At 32.0% G+C, this 19,347-nt stretch overlaps 1 protein-coding gene across 11 annotated transcripts in view; it reads left to right on the top strand.

Annotated features, from left to right (window-relative positions):
* The first annotated feature begins 2,763 nt into the window (after positions 1-2,763).
* The window catches only part of Tweek (transmembrane protein KIAA1109 homolog tweek), a 35,264-nt gene continuing 18,680 nt past the window's right edge, over positions 2,764-19,347 (top strand). For 3 of the 11 annotated variants that reach the window (XM_070297899.1, XM_070297898.1, XM_070297897.1), the window contains exons 1-20: positions 2,764-3,079; positions 3,141-3,284; positions 3,429-3,751; positions 3,860-6,138; positions 6,265-6,551; positions 7,371-7,674; positions 7,903-8,220; positions 8,571-8,955; positions 9,081-9,584; positions 11,426-11,684; positions 11,753-12,082; positions 12,174-12,250; positions 12,341-12,674; positions 12,757-12,938; positions 13,017-13,709; positions 13,781-13,942; positions 14,041-14,166; positions 15,893-16,031; positions 17,585-17,833; positions 18,214-18,470. In XM_070297899.1, coding sequence (XP_070154000.1) covers positions 2,827-3,079; positions 3,141-3,284; positions 3,429-3,751; positions 3,860-6,138; positions 6,265-6,551; positions 7,371-7,674; positions 7,903-8,220; positions 8,571-8,955; positions 9,081-9,584; positions 11,426-11,684; positions 11,753-12,082; positions 12,174-12,250; positions 12,341-12,674; positions 12,757-12,938; positions 13,017-13,709; positions 13,781-13,942; positions 14,041-14,166; positions 15,893-16,031; positions 17,585-17,833; positions 18,214-18,470 — 7,605 coding nt within the window. In that variant the 5' untranslated portion in view covers positions 2,764-2,826. Of the gene's footprint in view, positions 3,080-3,140; positions 3,285-3,428; positions 3,752-3,859; positions 6,139-6,264; positions 6,561-7,370; positions 7,675-7,902; positions 8,221-8,570; positions 8,956-9,080; positions 9,585-11,425; positions 11,685-11,752; positions 12,095-12,173; positions 12,251-12,340; positions 12,675-12,756; positions 12,939-13,016; positions 13,710-13,780; positions 13,943-14,040; positions 14,167-14,595; positions 14,642-15,892; positions 16,032-17,584; positions 17,834-18,213; positions 18,471-19,347 lie in introns of all 11 variants that reach the window. The other 8 variants (XM_070297901.1, XM_070297908.1, XM_070297907.1 and 5 more) reach the window with 7 other exon arrangements.

The following is a 19,347-nucleotide window of genomic DNA, read 5'->3' as shown; positions in this document are numbered from 1 at the left end:
TGGCTCTTGCAGACCAGTGCGATGACGCGACGCGCGATATCCAATGAGAGCTTTATCTTTTCGGAAAAGCAGAGCTCTCATTTACTATCAGTTCTAAGTATCTTGCAACGAAAATTAGAAAATCTCAATAAATCTGACCTTATAGATTGCCATTCATTAGTTGAAGCTATTCAGCAAGGTTTAAATAAAAGGTAACTTATTAATTTGATTAAACATATGTTATTTAATTTTAAATAAGGATTTAATTGAAAAATATTATTTTATTTTAAACTATTGATTCAAAAGTATTAATTTCAATAAAACAAACAATGTCGCTTAATTTACTATATTTGATTTTAAATTTCTTACAATATTTGAAACAAAAGAATTAATAATAGCAGCATGTTTACATCCAAAATTTAAGTTAAACTGGTTAACCGGAGAAAGAAGAAAACGTGCTGAAAATTACTTGGAGGATTTATTGGGAATCCGATCAACTGAAAATTCTTCAAAAGCTGGAAAATCTGACGATCACGATGATTTTTTTATTTTTGAGCAAAAAACGGTGCAAAATGAATCTGAACAAGAAGAATTGCGGTTTTTAAAATCAAATAATTGTAATATAGAAATGTTAAACGACTATCCAAAACTTAAAAAACTTTTTATTAAATATAATACAGCTCTACCAAGCAGTGCATCTGTAGAAAGAATGTTTAGCATCGGTGGCTCTGTATTAACACCACAAAGAGGGCATTTAAATGATGATACTATGGAGCAACAAATTTTATTAAAAATTAATAAAGAATTTCGATAAAATTTAATCATTTATTTTGTAATAAACCTTGAATGAAATCTTGCTTACAATTTTTTAAAAGTTCTTCTTATGCAAAATAATTTATTAGTTTGTATTGTAAAAAAGTAACGGAAATTGTAACGACTCGTTACTTTTTAGTAACTGTAACGGTAACGAGTTACTTTTTAAAATTAGTAACGAGTAACGGTAACGAGTTACTTTTTAGAAAAAATAACGGTAACGGTAACGAGTTACTTTTATAAAGTAACTTTCCCAACCCTGATTTTTACACTTTTTAAACGAACACGACGGCATTATAAAAAGGATTTTTTTTTGTATTGAATTCACAAAACTCACAAAACTGCTGCAAAACTGTGCATAATGACACTGTGTATCATGACACTATTTCGTTTAAATTCAGCGTCGCGTTGCTATGGTGATTTTGCAAGATGGCGGAAACTTGGTGCTGCGCAGAATGTGACCGAAATTCATCCGAGAAGATAACACACCTTGCTTACACCATGCACTTTTCGATCTTCTCGATAGTGGTAGTACACTGAGCACTTGATAAAGAGAGATGTTGGCGCTGTCTTTGTGTCTCTTTCATCGCGTATGTGTGTAGTATCCGTGAAGGCACACACTGATACATTGAGCACACGGATGCAATCGTTGAGAGATAAATCTAGATAAGGAGCGACAATCGCATGCTGTCCTTGTTCTCTTAACGTATCGCTTTACGGTCGAGATACAACCTGAAAATGCTTTCTGGCCTCTCATGGCAGAAAGCAGTAATCCAACAAGACACAAGACTAACGGGCGCCTATTTTTTGAGAATTTTATACTTGTATATAAACATATGTGCATATTTATATTTAAATTATAATGAGTTAGAGAGAGAACAAAAAACGAGAGTGAACGAGATAGAAGTTCAGATGGCGTTACCGACCAATTTACTTATTTCTTGTATGCGCACTCCGTTTTGGCCAACACTAACATCAGAGGTGCCAACAGGGAGTTGCGCTACTGTATATACTGTGCTTTAGGGCAGGTGCCATTTAAGAAAGAAGATTGTAATGACAGTTTTCTGATATCTCATTCCAAGTTTACTGTAATGCTAAACATAAAAACATGAAAGAGAGATTTCACACATCAAAATTTCTATGTACACTTTATACCCGAGTGACTAATAACGGTAAATCATCGAATTAAAATATCGTTTACATTAAATAGATAACAACACATCTCGCGCAGAGAGAATCGTTGCTCTATCGCGGCGAATTATTTTTAAAGGAAAAAATTTCAGATTGTTTTTTTATTGTACATATAAATAAATACATCAATGCTGTTCAATTTATCAAATTTGTTTATTAGACATATATATATATAGACATATTCAATTTCTCGCGATATATATCGGATATTTTAACATTGATATGTTAAATTTTATTAATTGCATATGTTAAAAAATATCAAATTTTTGTATACAGTTGTTACGAATATATAAGTTATAATGATAATTTAGACAACATGAAGTCACTATAGATATTAGATAATAATAATAAAATTTTAATATTTTAAAATTTATATAGAAGATTAAATAATTATATACATATATATATATATATATATATATATATATATATAATATAAATTTATTATATAAAAATTATTAAATTATTATATTGTAAGATCCCAAAGCGGAATCTAGATATATATATATACGAGCAAGAAGAATACTGTGGTATAGGGATGTGAATGGCTCATAGACTAGCGACACATGGCTGTTGACTAGAGTTGGAAGGTCCATGGATCGAGTCTCGGCGGAGTCCCAAATATTTTTTTCTGCTCTTTACAATATTATATATATATATATAATATTAAATAATAATAATAATAAATTTTTGGGTTCTTTAAAATTTATATAGAAGATTTAATAATTATATATATATACACTATAATGTATTAAGTAGATCTTTTTCTATTATTTCAGAGTACATAAAATGTGCTATGAATAACAACTTCTAATTCAAGAGACAGAAGAGAATAATACCATCATGGAAGAAAATGAACCAACCAATATTACTATTTCATCTTTCTTTGGAATTGAACCAGCTTTTTGGAATTATTCCGATCATGTCATCCTGGATGATCTTAAAATGGACAGCAATTTTATATGGTTGCTATGTTCATTAGTATCTGCAATATCCTGGATTGTTTATATTGCTTATTACAATAGCAGAGTGGCTGGTTATATATTAACAAAATTATTAAATCGATTTGTTATTAGAGATGGATATATTAAAGTTGGTAAGAACACATAATTGTTCTTGGATTATTTCAAAGTATTTATTTTATTTTTGCTTTGCAGGTTCCTTTACATTAAGTGCTTTAAGTGGGAAAATAATGTTTAGGGATATAGTTTATATTACAATGGATTACAGCTTTAGAATTCAGGATGGTTGGCTTATATTTAGATGGTGGAGAAGCTATGTTCCCAAAGATGTATCAGAAGGTAAATACTCTCTTCAATATTTAATATAATAAATTTGAAAACAAAAGTAGAATATAATTAAAATTAAAAATATATAATATATAATATAAAATTAAAAATATATAATTAAAATTAAAAATATAATTAAAATTTTTTATTTTATAGATCTTTCACATTCTGATACGCGGTTGTCAGTTATGCTGAATGGGTTTGAATTGCATGTCTACAATCGCTGTCAACTTTACACACAATTGGAAAAATCTTTTGGCCTTACGCCGCAAATGTTTCCTGATGAGGATGATCGCAATATAAACATTGATAATCGGGACAGGGAGTCTTTAAATAATGCAGCTAATGAAACTCGTCATTCCCAAATCAATGCAATGGACGTATCTCGTCACGTGGATAATATTAGAAAAAAGGAAGCTCATGTGATTGCGCGTACTTGGAGAGATCTAATACCAGTTATTAAACTGGATATTTGCACAGTTAGTGACAGCAACATTTTTTCTACCTTGCCTTAATTCTACTTTGTATCTCTATTCACAAGCAAACTTTTTAAAAATATTGTAATATATATGTTTCTGTTTCTTTAGGGAAGACTGGTATTTGGTAATCGTTTAGTACCAACTACATTATCTATAACTGTGGAGGAAGCGCATTTTGTATATTCCACAAAACCAGCGGCATCTAGGCACGATCATTTTATGCACTTTACTAAATGTAAGGCAGAGAATTTTAAAGTTATTTTAGCTCCAAGTCCGAAATACACTGGTATGGTTGATGATCCACCTAGATATATGGGAGAAGGTTTTGTAGTTTTAAGTTCGAACCATATGGAAGTTTATTATTATATGGACGAACCTGGTGTTGTACCAGAACATCCTGAAATGATACAATTGGTGAATGGAGATATGGTTGAAGCGATGCCCCCCATATGGGGTATTGATATCAAATGTGGAAAGGGCACGGATTTCAGTTATGGTCCATGGGCTGATAGGCAACGGGAGCATCTATTCAAGTTCTTCTTTCCCAACAATTATCAATCGTTAAAGGTTACGAAATCACCTAAACCAGGAGATAAAAGACAGGTTCAATCGTTCGACATTAGATTATCGACGCTGAATGAAGCGACAATCGATATACTTTTCAGTAAAAATAGAGAAACCAATGCTGTTCATGTTAACATAGGGCCAGGATCGTATTTAGAAATTACAATGCCGTGGATAGTATTACAGGACGGGTATACGACAAAGATAACAGGTCAGCTTTTACATTTAGAGGCCACGACTAGTCTACAATATCGGAGTCTGGTCGAAAGTGAGACCTTGGAATTTGGAGTAAAGTGTCATTATCCTATCAAATGGAATGATCATCAAGAGTGGACACTGAATTTAACTGGATGTAAAGCTACTGCTAATTTAGTCTATTTGCACAAAGACTTTTTTCAAGATATGATTAATGATTGGGCGAGCAAAGCAAGACCTGACATTTTACACTTTGTTCCATACACTTGGAAATTTAATTTACTCTTGAAGGAGTTTGAACTGATTACAGTCTGCAATGAGTACAATTGGATCGATTGCTCGTCTCAGAACCAAGAGAATGCGCACATTGCGTTTTGCGGGGAATTTTTTGATCTGTCGTTTGATCTTCCATTCGTGGACTTTCTGCCTGTTACGATACCGTTGCGTTTTTGGATTCAAGGAGAAAGCGTTGATCTTTCGTTTTATTTGCCGGAGGTTAATACTAATCATATTATTTTACTAGCACTAGATAAGAATGCGAAGATCATGACGCGCGATGGGACCTATAAGCATTTGCACGAATTGAACAGAAGTAAAAAATGGAGGAATTTTTGTCAAAAAGAATCGGGTTGGATCGATTGTTGGTCTGTACCAATTGTAGCATTGAGTATCAACTATACTTATCATTTATGCCCACCTCTGGGTCCTACTCCGCAAGCTAATATAACAACTCCAGAAAAGGAGGAAATTCTTTTGTCACCTATGCGAATTCCTAAATGTAGAAAATCACCGGGCTTGCAGTGGGCAAGAAGCGGCGCGCAAAAGTTTGATCCACAATCCATAACGCCTGATAAAGTTAGCGTGGAACTTGAAATCGGCCCATCCGTATTGATTTTATACGGGTCTTTATTAAAAAACTTCATGCACTTGAAAGAAAACATATTTGGTGATTATCAAACGTTTACCGATATGCAACAAAGTAGAGCTAGTTCGACACCGAGTAACGCAGAAAGAAGCAAGGATAAGGATGTACAAAATAGCAGTGTCGAAGCATCTGTGGAAGATGAGGAATTAAAATCCAAGCCGTTTGATCCGAGAGATTACAGATCCTTAGAAGTGACCGTCGGTGTTACTATGCATGACATTCAAGCTCATTTAATTAAGAATTGTAATGAAAACGACCCGTCTTGTCCGATTATTATCCTAGAACGCTTTGGATTCGAAATGAGAAAGAGTTACAAGGAAACGCAGCTACAGTTATTGCTCTCTCCCGCAATTGCTCTACTTACCGATAATGTAGCGAGATCGAGCAAAGAACACCATTTAAATCAAGGACATTTGATGTTGAGCGCACTGCAAGTCAGAGGGCATGCTATGTTCAGCAATGAAGGAAGGAGCTTGGATCAGGAAACATTGGAGTATGCGTGGTTGATTGAAGTGCAATTGGGTAAATTAAGCGGAAAGATCACTTCTCCTCAATTACACCACTTTGTTACATCATTGGAAACCTTTTTGTTGATGGCAAAGAATACCGAAAACAGTCTACGTCCACCTGATTTACCATTTCAATGTCACCACGGGCTTCCTCCGCTACAATGTCCAGAGAGCGATGTCGATAAACATTACAGGTATATCCTTCCCATCTTTAGTATCATATAATAAAGACAAAGAAAGAATATATAGAAAAATTATCTCTTGACAATTTTTACTATATTATATTTACTTATCATCGAGTTAAATTTCAATGTGTTTAGATGCCCGAGTTCCGAGGATATAAAATATCGAATGACGAGACTATCTATAGACGCTATTGATTTATATTTACAAGAAGCGGGTACTGTCATACAATTCTGGATATCTCCGATTCGTGTTGCCACTTGTAATCTTCATGGGCATCAAGTCAAATCGGGCATCACCGCTGTTCTACCTACCATATCGATTCGACAGTTTGTATCCGCGGCAGATTACTTCGCGAATACAAGTAATACTAATACAACAGGCAGCGGAAGATCTCATAATAATGCAAGCAGTCGGATGTCAGGTATTTTTCGTATGTATCTATGATTATGAATCTAAATTATGTGTAAACATCAATATATCTTAATTTTTAATTAACCAGTTAACTGATAAGCCCTTGAGCCAAAACTGGTTTCCGTGCCAAACCTCGTAAAATCGATTACGTTTCAAAAATCAGTACAATCATTTTTGAGGTTGCTGATTTCGAATCCGGAGTCGTAATTTTGATATCGCGCATCCCTGAAACCATACGTCCAAAAAGAACCTAATTTTTCGCAACATCTGTTAGAATTCAGAAACTAGTCTAGTCGGCGGACTTGACACAAAATTAACACAAAATCTCAAAAAATCTCAAAAAAAAAAAAAAAAAAAAAAAAAAAAAATAAATAAATAAAATAAAAAATATATACAAAAAAAATTTTTTTAATTTAAAAAAAAGTTTTAAGAAAAAACAAACGGAGTGTAAAATTCCATTGCAGCCTCCACGTGGCATACTCGTGATTTCTTAGTCACCAGCATTAGCGGGAGTATTTTTTTCGCTTTCGAGCTGTATTTCAACTCGTCTCGAAAACTGTTCAAAGAGAGCATTTTCGAGCGCCATTAACTGAACGATGACGAATTTGTAGTTCCTGAGCTCAGATTCCGATTCAACGACCCAAAAAACTCTAGGATACCAAGTTTTATTCAGATTCATCGAAATTTATCAGAGTTTTATTCAATGTGCGCATATATGTGTCATTACCAGTTTTGACACGAAAAGTTGAGGCGCATATATGTGTCATTACCAGTTAACTGGTTAGTAAAAAAAAATTTAACTTTTTTTTTCTATACACATGCAATATAGGTGATGGATCAGATATATGGCTTGAGGTGGGATCGATATCTCTGGGTCCGGTTATTTTAGAAGCCGCGATTTCCCTTCCAGCTCCGGAGCACAATTTGCATTTAGTACAAAATAAATATCTAAAGATGCACGACGAGGCGACGAAACGTTTGTGGTTTTTGTGGCTGCAGGAGAACGGGGTAAAGGCGACAAAGTGCGGCTGTATAGGAGGTTGCGTATTTTTTGGCAATAATCGAAACGGACCAAAATTTTTCAAGCCGAGTTATCAAGATCTTCAGGATGGTATCAATATCGCCGCCTATAGGTGGATATTTGTTTCCTCTTGCTATATCGAACATGTCCAGATTTAGAAACTTAATGTCGATAAATAATGGAATATTCTGTTTTAATATAAATTATAATTGTTTATAAATATTAATATACTAATTATAAATATTAATATATTAATTATTAATATTATTTATATATTTAATATAAATTATATTTTCTATTTATTTCTATTATATATAACCTATTTTTATTGTATTTTTAGAATTCATGAGTCTGATAAAGAGAAAGGATTTGGACAATCTATTTTACATGATGGGCAATTGATATTCCACACACCGCCATACAGTTTGCAAGATATATCTTTGCAAGATGTATGTTATTCTATGACAGGATTGAAAGTGACACTTAGTCAAGATGGTTCGCAAATTACGAAGAAGGGTGCCGAGCGTCCAAAGTCTGTTACTGATCATAATAAGGAAGAAAATATTAGTACAAAATTAAACGTTGCGTCTGCAAGTCCATTGATACCTAGTGGCGACAGGAAACCGCTGGACAGAAGATTTTCCTATACATCAATGCGGTAATCATCAAGATTTGTAGCAGTCTTTTTTAATTATTTAAACGTTTCTGAACATACTATTATATATATTTTGTTTCTTTTTTGATATATGATTTAATCTCTAGACAATATTTTATTCAATTATTGATAATAAGAGAATTTAAAGCGTGGATATTTTGCAGAATAGAAGTTATGCATTTTTTTTTTTTTTCCCCGTTAATTTATATGGCTAATAAAGCTGAAGTAGTGTTACTTGTAAAAATTAAAAAAAGAAGAAAAAGCATAATATAAAAATGATCGAAAAAGATATAATTAATTGGAAATATCTATTTGCGGAAAATGTATTTACAAAATCCTTTTCGGTGTTACAGTGGACCGAATGTGAAAGATGTACCGTATTCTCGTTTGATCGATGCTAGTCCTGTAACACAGCTACCTCAAAAATTGGATTCTGATTCTAAACTGAATGTAGAACGAAGTAAATCCATCTTAAACGTACCGGAGATTGAAACTGCCCCCAAGAGTAGCGTGTCCGATTCTAAATTGGCCGTAGACTACTTCACCGCAACGGAAAATATAGAATCGCTTGAATCCGCGAGTAGCCCGCAATCTTTACCTGTCGTTCCGACTGAATTTAATATCTCTGGATCTATATGCTTGACTGGAAAAGATGAACAACGTGAAAGAATGAACGTATCAGATTCTAATCATTCATTATACGCGAGGACAAACTCGGAAGAGCGACTGAAGCAGGAGGTAAAAGATATCGCGAGTTTTTAAATATTGTACTTTATTATAAATACTTTATTATGAATATATATTTTATTATAAATATTAAATACTATACTTTATTATTTACTGTATTTGTGTATGTTTAAAAGGTGCAACGTACGATATCTATGTCGTCGGAAAATCACTCGGAAGCATTTTATTCGGCCGATGAAGATATGAGCCACGGATTAAGCGGAAGTCGAACATCCAGCTTACGCCAATCCATCGTCGGTTCTGGTTGTGTCTTAAATCGCAATGACAGTATGAAGAAAAAATTTTCGTCAGACCTGTCTATTGTCGAGAGCTCGACTAATATGAATCACTCAATGGCAGACAAAGCGCATACATTGGAGAGAGCAAAAACGCAGATATTAAATACAAAAAGAAGCCCTAGGATCAATAGAAACACTAGTTTTCAAAATGTAATCGATCAAACTGAAAACGGTCGCGGTATGCAAGACTCTTCAGACAGCCACTCTGTATCATCTACTAGTTTTATCTCCGCTGTATCATCGCAAGAAGATGTCACTCTTGTAAACTTACACATGCAAGTGAATAAGCCAATCGTGGACTCGCCGTTATTGATGTCCAGTTACGTCAGCCACTTGACACAGGTACTTTTGTTATTGACGTAAACTTTTATCTTATTCAATTTATTTCTTTTTAATTAATATACTTTTTAATAATTAATATAATAATAATTAATATATGATATATATATAGGGTGTCCCAGATCATTTGGGACAATACTTGTGTGCAGATAGAGCAGACCAAACTGAGTCGAAAAGTCTTGTATCATTTTTTTTTATAACGCTTAATAAAGGAGTTATTATTGAGTAAAGTCTGGCCAATCAGCGCCGATCTTTAGCCGGGCGCACATCGGTGAGCTGCACGCCTGATAGTATGCGAAAGGGCACACTTGACGCTGATTTGCCAGACTTTACTCAATAATAATTCCTTTATTAAGCATTATAAAAAAAAATGGTTCAGGACTTTTCGATTTAGTTTGACCCAATCTACCTTCACCTTTCGTTTGATCACTTACTTGTCGGACACCCTGTATATATACAGGATGTCCTGCAACGTGATGTCCACACTGAAACTGTGTATTCTTTTTGTCATTCTAAGTCAAAAAGTCTTAATACACATATGCCCTAAAGTCGATTATTTCAAAGTTATAGCGAAAAAATAAAATTGCATAAAATAAGAACAATATTATTTATTAAAGATAATATTATTTATTGATAATTAAACAATAATTAAACGATAATTAAACAATAATTTACTTTATAAATTACTTTATAAATTGTGCAAAGTGACCACCATTTTGATCTACACACACTTCTGCTCTTTGAATTATTGATGTTGTAGAACGCAAAAGAAGTAGCGTTACGTATATTATTACAAGCGTCTATTATTTTATTTAATAACTGCTGCCGATCGACTGGCTTATTCGCATAGACTAGAGATTTCATGTGCCCCCACAAAAAATAATCCAGAGGAGATAGATCGAGAGATCTTGCAGGCCAATCTATTGGACTTCCCCGGGCGATCCAGCGCTCAGGAAATTTTTTATTTAGATATCTCGTAACAATTCTGCTAAAGTGAGGTGGTGCTCCATCTTGTAGAAACTAAATTTGTGTTTTGATGTTTAAAGGCAGATCTTCAAGAAGTTCGGGCGACTGTTCTTGTAATAAAGTATCGTTCAGCATTTAAATGATCTTCAATAATGATTAGACGATTATCGATTATATCGCACCAGATATTCTTTGAAAATCGATTTTGAAAATGTGTTTCAGTAATAGCATGAGGATTTTTTTCTCGTGGTGACCAAACGTGTGAATTTCTATTATTTGTAATGCCATCTCTCGTACAAGTAGCTTCGTCGGTAAATAAAATTTTTGTATTTTTGTGACGTAGTTCGTTGTCTTCCGCGCATGTCATACATACAATATTTTTTGTAATGCCTGTTATTTCCGCATTACTAGTGCGATAAGGTAAGTCATAAAGGTGCTTCTCTCGCATTAGTGTGAGAAATAACTACTTTTGTATTTTTTCGCTATAACTTCGAAACAAGCGGACTTTAGGGCATATGTGTATTAAGACTTTTTGATTTAGAATGACACAAAGGATACACAGTTTCAGTGGACATCACGTTGTGAGACACCCTGTATATATGTATGTATGTATGTATGTATGTATGTATGTATGTATGTATGTATGTATGTATGTATGCATGTATGTATGCATGTATGTATGTATGTATGTATGTATGTATGTATGTAAATGTATATACTAATTAATAATGAATATATACTCTTATATATGTATATACTTTTAAATTATATGTATATATATGTATATATATACTCTTAAATAATATACTATATAAACAATATACTATATAATAATAATATCTATATAAAATCTAAGTGTATGGAACAAAATCTGTTAGGTTCGTTGTACAAATTGGAATCAGTCCTCACTACCTGTGGGTGGCGACGCTTTTACTACTCCTGTATTCCAACGCATGGGAGATGGTAGATTGGTTTACATTGGCGGACGATACGTGCCAAAACTTGAACCGGTCACCGAAGGTTTTACATCGTTAAAAATGATAACACGTTCTGACGGTTCACCTGCTGTAGGTTCATCCAACAAAACGCCCACACATCCTTATTTGTGGGATGATATATCATTAAATCGAACAGAAGGTACGGTATATTATTGAGAAGATAACGTATTTGAATAGTCTCGAGAATATTTAAGAATTTTTATGTAGGCGAAGAGGATAATGCGATGCATAACGAGGAAGAATTATTGGCGATACTGCACGAAACTGGATTACGTACAACGGTTATTGTCAAATTTAAAGGAGACGTCGATATTATGTTAAGTCCCATGGTTCTAGAGTCACTTCAGCGTTTTATCGATAGTATTATACCAACCTTAGCCAGTCTACATCCATTAACGATTTTAAATCATCTTCATAATGAATGCATAAGCAAAGTGGAGGATGCAAATATTTTAAAACAAGATCAGAGTTTATCATATTGGAGTCAAGTCCACACCAGTTCGAAACGATCGACAGCAGAAAGAAAAAATGGTCAAGGTGATGACAAATGTTAGTTTTTACGACACATTTTATTACATCATTCAAGGATCAGTGTGTATATTTATAGATATTTGATTTTTATCAATAGGTAAGATTGCCCTACAAACGAATGTTTACGAAGAAAGTATTACGACGCAAGTACAAGGCAGTATTATCTTACCGAAGGTATAATAATTTTGCAAAATGTGATAAAAAATTTTCTACGAATTCCTCTCACACATATGTGCTTTAGTTATATTTTAACATTATTTTCAGTTGAACTTAACATTGTTACAAGCATCCGTTGTCGAAGAGATTATATCGTTCTCCGCGTTAGAAAATATTCGCGATCTGACATGCGTGTCATTATTTGCGATTTGTCTTGACGACGTTACCGCTAGATTTTATCTAGGGAAACAGGCCCGAGAAGTCGTTCAAATGTTCCATAAACCAGCCGCATTGCCGAATCAGAAGAAGGTGAACAAGATCAGCAAAGCATTTTTATCCGGACATCAAACTACGGCAGTAGTAGCTGACGTTGGAGGAGAAACTGTGTACATAGAAACGTCGGAGAAGCAACAGGAAGAGATTATAGTTACTTTAAATATCGGTATATATAAGCAAATAAATATATATCATATAAGAGCGCGTCTTATATATTATGTAATATAAAATTTTATCTTTTTCGATAGGCAAAGCGCATTCTCAATTAAGAAGGCTAAGAAATGAATCTTCAATATTGAAGGACGCGATCATAACTGCTATACCCGCGCATTATTCAAAAGTATTGTTTACATGCACAAGAATGACGTCGCCGTTAAAATGTGTCGATTATTATTTACATCACGCGATCGACGATAAAGAAAAGCTAAATGTATATGCAGATCTCTTCCTGAATATTACTTCAATGAGATGTTAAGACATAAGAGATAATATATTATACATATTTTAGAAACAGACTGGACCACCACAAGCCACTGAAGAATTTACTATGGGATGTGGAGAGGATAGATTGGGATTTATCATGTTCGAGTGCGGTTTAGAGGGAATTAAATTGAAAGTAGTGAAGAGATCTCAGTTTGAAAAAAATGAAAACGGTGATAATAACAAAAAGAACGAAACTGAAATGTTGTGTACGGATAGCATTAAGAGCCAAGAGGAATTGGATAATAATATTGCTGGTAAAAGAGCTATGATTCCAATAATATTAATACAAAATTATTACTTGCTTATTTTATTTACTTTACCTTTACTTTTTCAACATTTAGCTACCACAGAGGCGGAAACAAAGCCGGCAAGCGTATCCGCCAGCACTCAGATAAATATGAGCGCTACATGCAACAGTCTCACGTCCAAAGTAGCGAATGGCAATACCGTATCATGTGTTATCGAGTTGAAAACTGTATGGTTTAATTTCGCCGCGCCCCCACGTACTCCAATAACGAGGAAAATCGATTATACAAGATTGGATTGGAATTTGCTTAGTACAGCATCGCCGGCGATAAATGCATGGATGAATCCCAGTAACAAATTTGCGATACGGATCGTTCATATGTTTAGAACAATGTATCGTAGATCCACCGCGATTGTTGCTTGCCTCATGGCGGAAGCGTTGGACGTGCAAGGACTACATATGCCTATTAAGGTATACAATGATATATTAAGGAATTGGTTGTCATAGTGACATTTTCGTTAATTTTCCAACATTTTGCACAGAGTCGTTACGGAAGATTAACGCCATTGGCCAAAACATTGCAGGAAGATCCCTCTTGTCAATTATGTACTATATTACAGAATTACGTTTTATTATCCGAAATTGCAAGTATTGAAGCTAACTTGAAAGAATCCGATCTACCACTTCTTTCAACACTTCGACAGGTAATAATTTTAAAGACAATTTATATATAAATTTTTTGTAAAATATAATTTATATTTTGCACGCAATATAAATTTTATATTATTACTATTTTCATTAGGGTGTCATTGTATTAAGCAGACAATGGAAGAATGTACTTTATACACCATTGTTGTTGGAGCATAATTACAAAACCAAGCATGTTAAACCATTAAACGTTACATTTGCTGTATCGGATCCAGATGAGGTAAGATATACATTGCGCAGATGAATTAGTAAGCATTCAGTGCTTGATGATTTAAGCATCAATTAGTGATGCTTGATGGTTGATTGAATTTTCGAAAATGCTGAAAAAAATATTAGATAATTATTTATTTTGGTGTGTAAAATCCCCAAATGCCCTTGACCTTATTGTCAAGATTGTCTTTGACTAATTTTCAAAAGATTTTAGTTTGTTGTTTAATAAAAAGTTGTTAACAAATATGAGTTTATTTAAAATGTTCAAATTGATAGTGACAAATTTGATATTGGACACAATTTATATATTTATAATATAAGACTATTTAATTAATATATATATATATTTTGTATCTCTTTTTATTCTGTTTTTTGATATTTAAGATCTTGAAGAGTCACCAATAGAAAAATATAATTTGCTAGTCACTCTTTTTTTCAGCAAATAAATAAGACAAAAATGGAGGAAGAAATCGATATGAAAAAGAGTAAGAACTCTACAGTAAAAAATATTTTTATAGAATTTATGCATTATGCAATATATATAACAAAGACGTTTATATATATTTTTTCTTTCTTCAAAAAAGAAATTGGACTAAATGCTTTAAAATTCTTCTTGCGTGCAAAATTGTTATTAAATAGTGACTAAGGAAACATATGGAAGTGTCTTCCTCTGATTTTGATGAGTTTTAGATATGCTATAGAGAATTATATTATAGATGAAAAATATATATGAAGATAATCTCACATATTCAGAAGTTGAAATAACTCTTTAAAGATAACTCAGAATATGTGCAATTTTAATTAAATTCGTCAAAACCATAAGATATATAGAAAAGTATTCAGATCTCAGATAAGTATCGTGTTTAATTTGGCATTAAATGTTTCTTAATTTTTATTTTTATAAGACGTTTAAAATCTGCAAAATTGCTAATTGCGAATGGAGATATTTTGTAAAATATCACATTTTCAAAGAAAAATGCATAGCATCAAGAGTAATAAAACTTTTGTCTAATACATTTTTCCATATATCTCATGATTTCGACAATGTGTATTTGCTCAAAATTACATATACTGAGTTATTTTTGTTTTAACTTTTAAATATATGAGAAAACATGCTTATAAAAAATTATAGTTATCTAATATTTTAAGCTGTTCTCTACATTATTCCCAAAGTCTATCAAATCAGTGGATATTTTTATATGCTTTCTTGTAAAGATTGTGTCATATATGTGTGCTTTTAACAACCTGTAATATATGCTAATACAGTAATTTTTTATTCTTATATTGTAACATATATATCATATTTATCACAAAATCAGGTGTATAGGTGCGGTCATGCTTGGAAGATATAAATGTGGCTAATAAATAATTTAATGTGAAATAGCTGAAATCTATATGATTATGTAATAATCAAATAGATTTCAAATTATTACATAATCAAATAGATTATATAGTATTTTTATATAATATTTTTATATATATTTTTTTATATTAAAAATTAAAATATTTAACTATAGCGCTATATTCTCCTATACATCACAAAATCAGGCTTAAAGCATTTTCTTCCGATTTCATTAGGCATTACAATTACAGAAAAGAAAAAAAAATTTTAATACATGTTCAACGTTAAAATATACTACTCTTTGTAAAATTGTCTTAAAAGAGTTTTGCTTCGAAAAAATATTAAAAGAAATTATATATTTATTTTGAGTGTTGGTTTTTGCTGATACTTATAGGAGAATCTATTAACCGATGGAGAGGGTAGCGCGGGAGATATTGATGATCAGGAAGTCACAGATGAATGTGCTATGCTCATCCACACGGACCATATGCATAAACATGCACATATCAAGGGCGGACAAGATAAAACATCAGGTATTACAAATCATAGCAAGCATTAATAATATTACAAATATCTACAGACAATATGGGGCAGAGTATTTAACAAAGAAAAAAATTTTCTTAATATATAATTTAAATATTAATATTGTTATATAAAATATACACATAATAATTAGTGAACACAATTATTTTTGCCTATATGTTATTTATTACGATATTGTTTATATAGAGTGAGGCATCTAAGACAGGCCACCCAAATAACTCCTACAGTTTTGGAAATAGGAGAAAATGTTTGAAATAAAAGTTGTATGGTATTGAGGAGGAAATCTTGTGGAAGTGAACAATTTTTTTTAGGTGGAGGCGTTTAGGAGATTTGAAGGTCATCTTCATTTTTTTAAATGGAACCACTCTAATTTTTTTATACAAATCGATTCCTCGCAATATTTGACACAAAAAATTATAAGTGTAAGATGGCCAAAAAGTGAATAGTTTACAAAATATTTTGTACTTTATAATCCATACTAAATACTTACTTAAACTCAACATGTAATATTAATACATAAAGATTGAAGTGTACAAGGTGATTGAATGTATATTTACATTCTACGATTCGTATAAGTGATAACACCAGACAGGACATAAATGTAAACATGAATATTTTACGAAATATTTTATAGTTTATGTAAAATTATAAAGTACAAAATATTTCGTAAACTATTCACTTTTTGGCCATTTTATCCTTATAATTTTTTGTGTCAAATATTGCGAGGAAACGATTTGTATAAAAAAATTAAGGTGGTTCCATTTAAAAAAATGAAGATGACCTTCAAATCTCCTAAGCGTTTCCATCTAAAAAAAGTTGTTCACTTCCACAAGATTTCCCCCTCGATATCATACAACTTTTATTTAAAACATTTTCTCCTATCTCCAAAATTGTGGGAGTTATTTGGGTGGCCTGTCTTAGATGCCTTACCCTGTATATATATACATATAATTGCTTCCTACATATAATTACAATAAAAAAAATATATACAATATATATATATATATATATATATATATATATATATATATATATATATATATATATATATATATTTTGAAAGACATACACGGTGTATAAAAAAGGTCGGCATTATATTTATATAATATTTAATTTTCGATCATTTTTATCGTAAAAAAAACAAATAATTGTTTAAAAAAAATATATTATTAAAGGAGTGTATATTATATAAAATAATTAGATATTTTTAGCTTTTTTCTTTCTTTTGGAGATATTTAAATCAATTATCTTAGTCTCTTATATTTTTATACATATTTTTCATGCACTCTGGTTTAAAACAATATAGTTACATTCCATGCTGATATATTGAGATCATCATTAATTTATCTAATAGGGATCATCTTGTGTGCTGCTTTCATAAAGCTTGATCCTACATACATAAATGCTTGTATATGTTCTTACTTGAGCATCTCTTTTCCTGCTTTCTTTTAACTGATTAGCTCTTGTGGATCTATTCTGTTAATTAACAAATGTAACACTTACCTTATATAAACGTCTTGGTTTCGTGTGGAAACGTGACTAGGTATATGTAGTGGTGGCGATGGTTTAACGGTTCCTGTAAGTTCTCCTCGCGGGAAAGATACGACTCCTATAGCAACACCGGTTCCAGGCCCGGATTCTTATTCCTCTCCCTCTCCGCCCGTAGCTGTCGCAAAGAGAGGAAAAACATTGCAACAAACGCAAGTACCCGCTAGTGCTCGTGCGAGTATCGTTTTCCCTTTACTTACCAGCAGTGGACTATTCGGTCAAACACGAGAAGCGAATAATATAAGTAAGTGGGGACAGAGGACTGTTTTAATATTCTTTATAATTAGTAATTAACATTAAATCGATTTTACCTCTAGTAAATTGACTTGTTTGGAGTAATGCATTAGTAATTAGATAATAATGGCAATTAAACTATATGTTATGATCTCATATTTTAAATATAATTCATTTTATCATGAAAAAATTTATGGCTACTTACTTTTATATTTTTTTTTACTAATGTTCCTAAAATATTGATCCCTTTTTGAAAATTTTGAGAATTTCTATTATTGCTGTATCATTATTTATTGCTTGTAGCTGATCTTTTGATTATTATTATTAATAATATTATTGTATATCTCTAAAGTTGTATTTATTATAATTAATACATTATTTTTTTGTCAGGCTATGGAACATTGAGAGAAGAGAAGACCCCGCAAATTCATATCTCACATTCGCATCAGCTTGGCTCCAATCCTAGCATTTATTCTGGAGGGGTGGGTCATGGTAGTCAACATAGTACTGGAAGCCTAGAACAAATAACATCTCCCACAAATCATTCTACTAAACCTATAAATACAGGAGAAGATCTATACAGTTGGATGGCAAAGCAGCAAGAATTTATAAAGGATAATGACAAAGGAAATTTAAAGGGAAATTGGGTAAGTATTTAATATATATATTATATATATATATATATATATATATATATATATATATATATATATTATATTTTACTAGTTTAATGTGTATATATATTGTTATACTATATAGTACGAGTTATTAAACTATTGTATATAATTGTATTATATTATACAGGCTGTGCCAGGGTTTACCTGACAAACTGTGGGAGAATATTCTACAAGTGGAAATAAGAAAAAAAAAATATGAAGTTTGGCTAATATTTTATTACAAAGTTATAAACAAATATTGAAATGGAACATGAAATAGATAACTACGGATTTTCCATTGTGCAGAATCAGTGTATATCAATGTATTTGTCATTTGAAAACAGATTTGGCATTTTGATGGTAATTGCTAATTCATGCAACGATTGAAATCTAATAGCTATTGATGTAAAAGTAACAATATTGAATCTTTTAAAAATAGTAAACACGATATGAATACACAGATAAGATAAACACGTTCGACTTTTCATATTCTGCACAATGGAAAATCCATAGTTATCTATTTCATGTTTCGTTTCTCAATATTTGCTTATAAAATTTGCTTTGTAATTAAAATATTTTTCTAACCAAACTTCATATAATATTTTTTCTTATTTCCATTTGTAGAATATCCTCCCACAGTTCATCGGATAAATTCTGGGTCACTCTGTACATTTTTATTATTATTATACATGTTAAAATATGAATTATTATATTGTAACGGTACACCATTCCCGATGCCGCGAATCGGCTCATCGATGCCAGGATTCGGGAGAAGAGAAATCCGATTGCTATGCCCTGGTCTGGTTTAACACTTGGTTTATTCCTCAGTAAACACACAGACTAGTACTCTGCGTTGATACCACTGCTT

This window comes from Polyergus mexicanus, unplaced genomic scaffold, assembly GCF_030449975.1.
Source record: "Polyergus mexicanus isolate NDT 795.1 unplaced genomic scaffold, iyPolMexi1.0 SCAF_6, whole genome shotgun sequence".
NCBI classification, from domain to species: Eukaryota; Metazoa; Arthropoda; class Insecta; order Hymenoptera; family Formicidae; genus Polyergus; species Polyergus mexicanus.
This window is presented reverse-complemented; position numbering and strand designations above follow the sequence as displayed.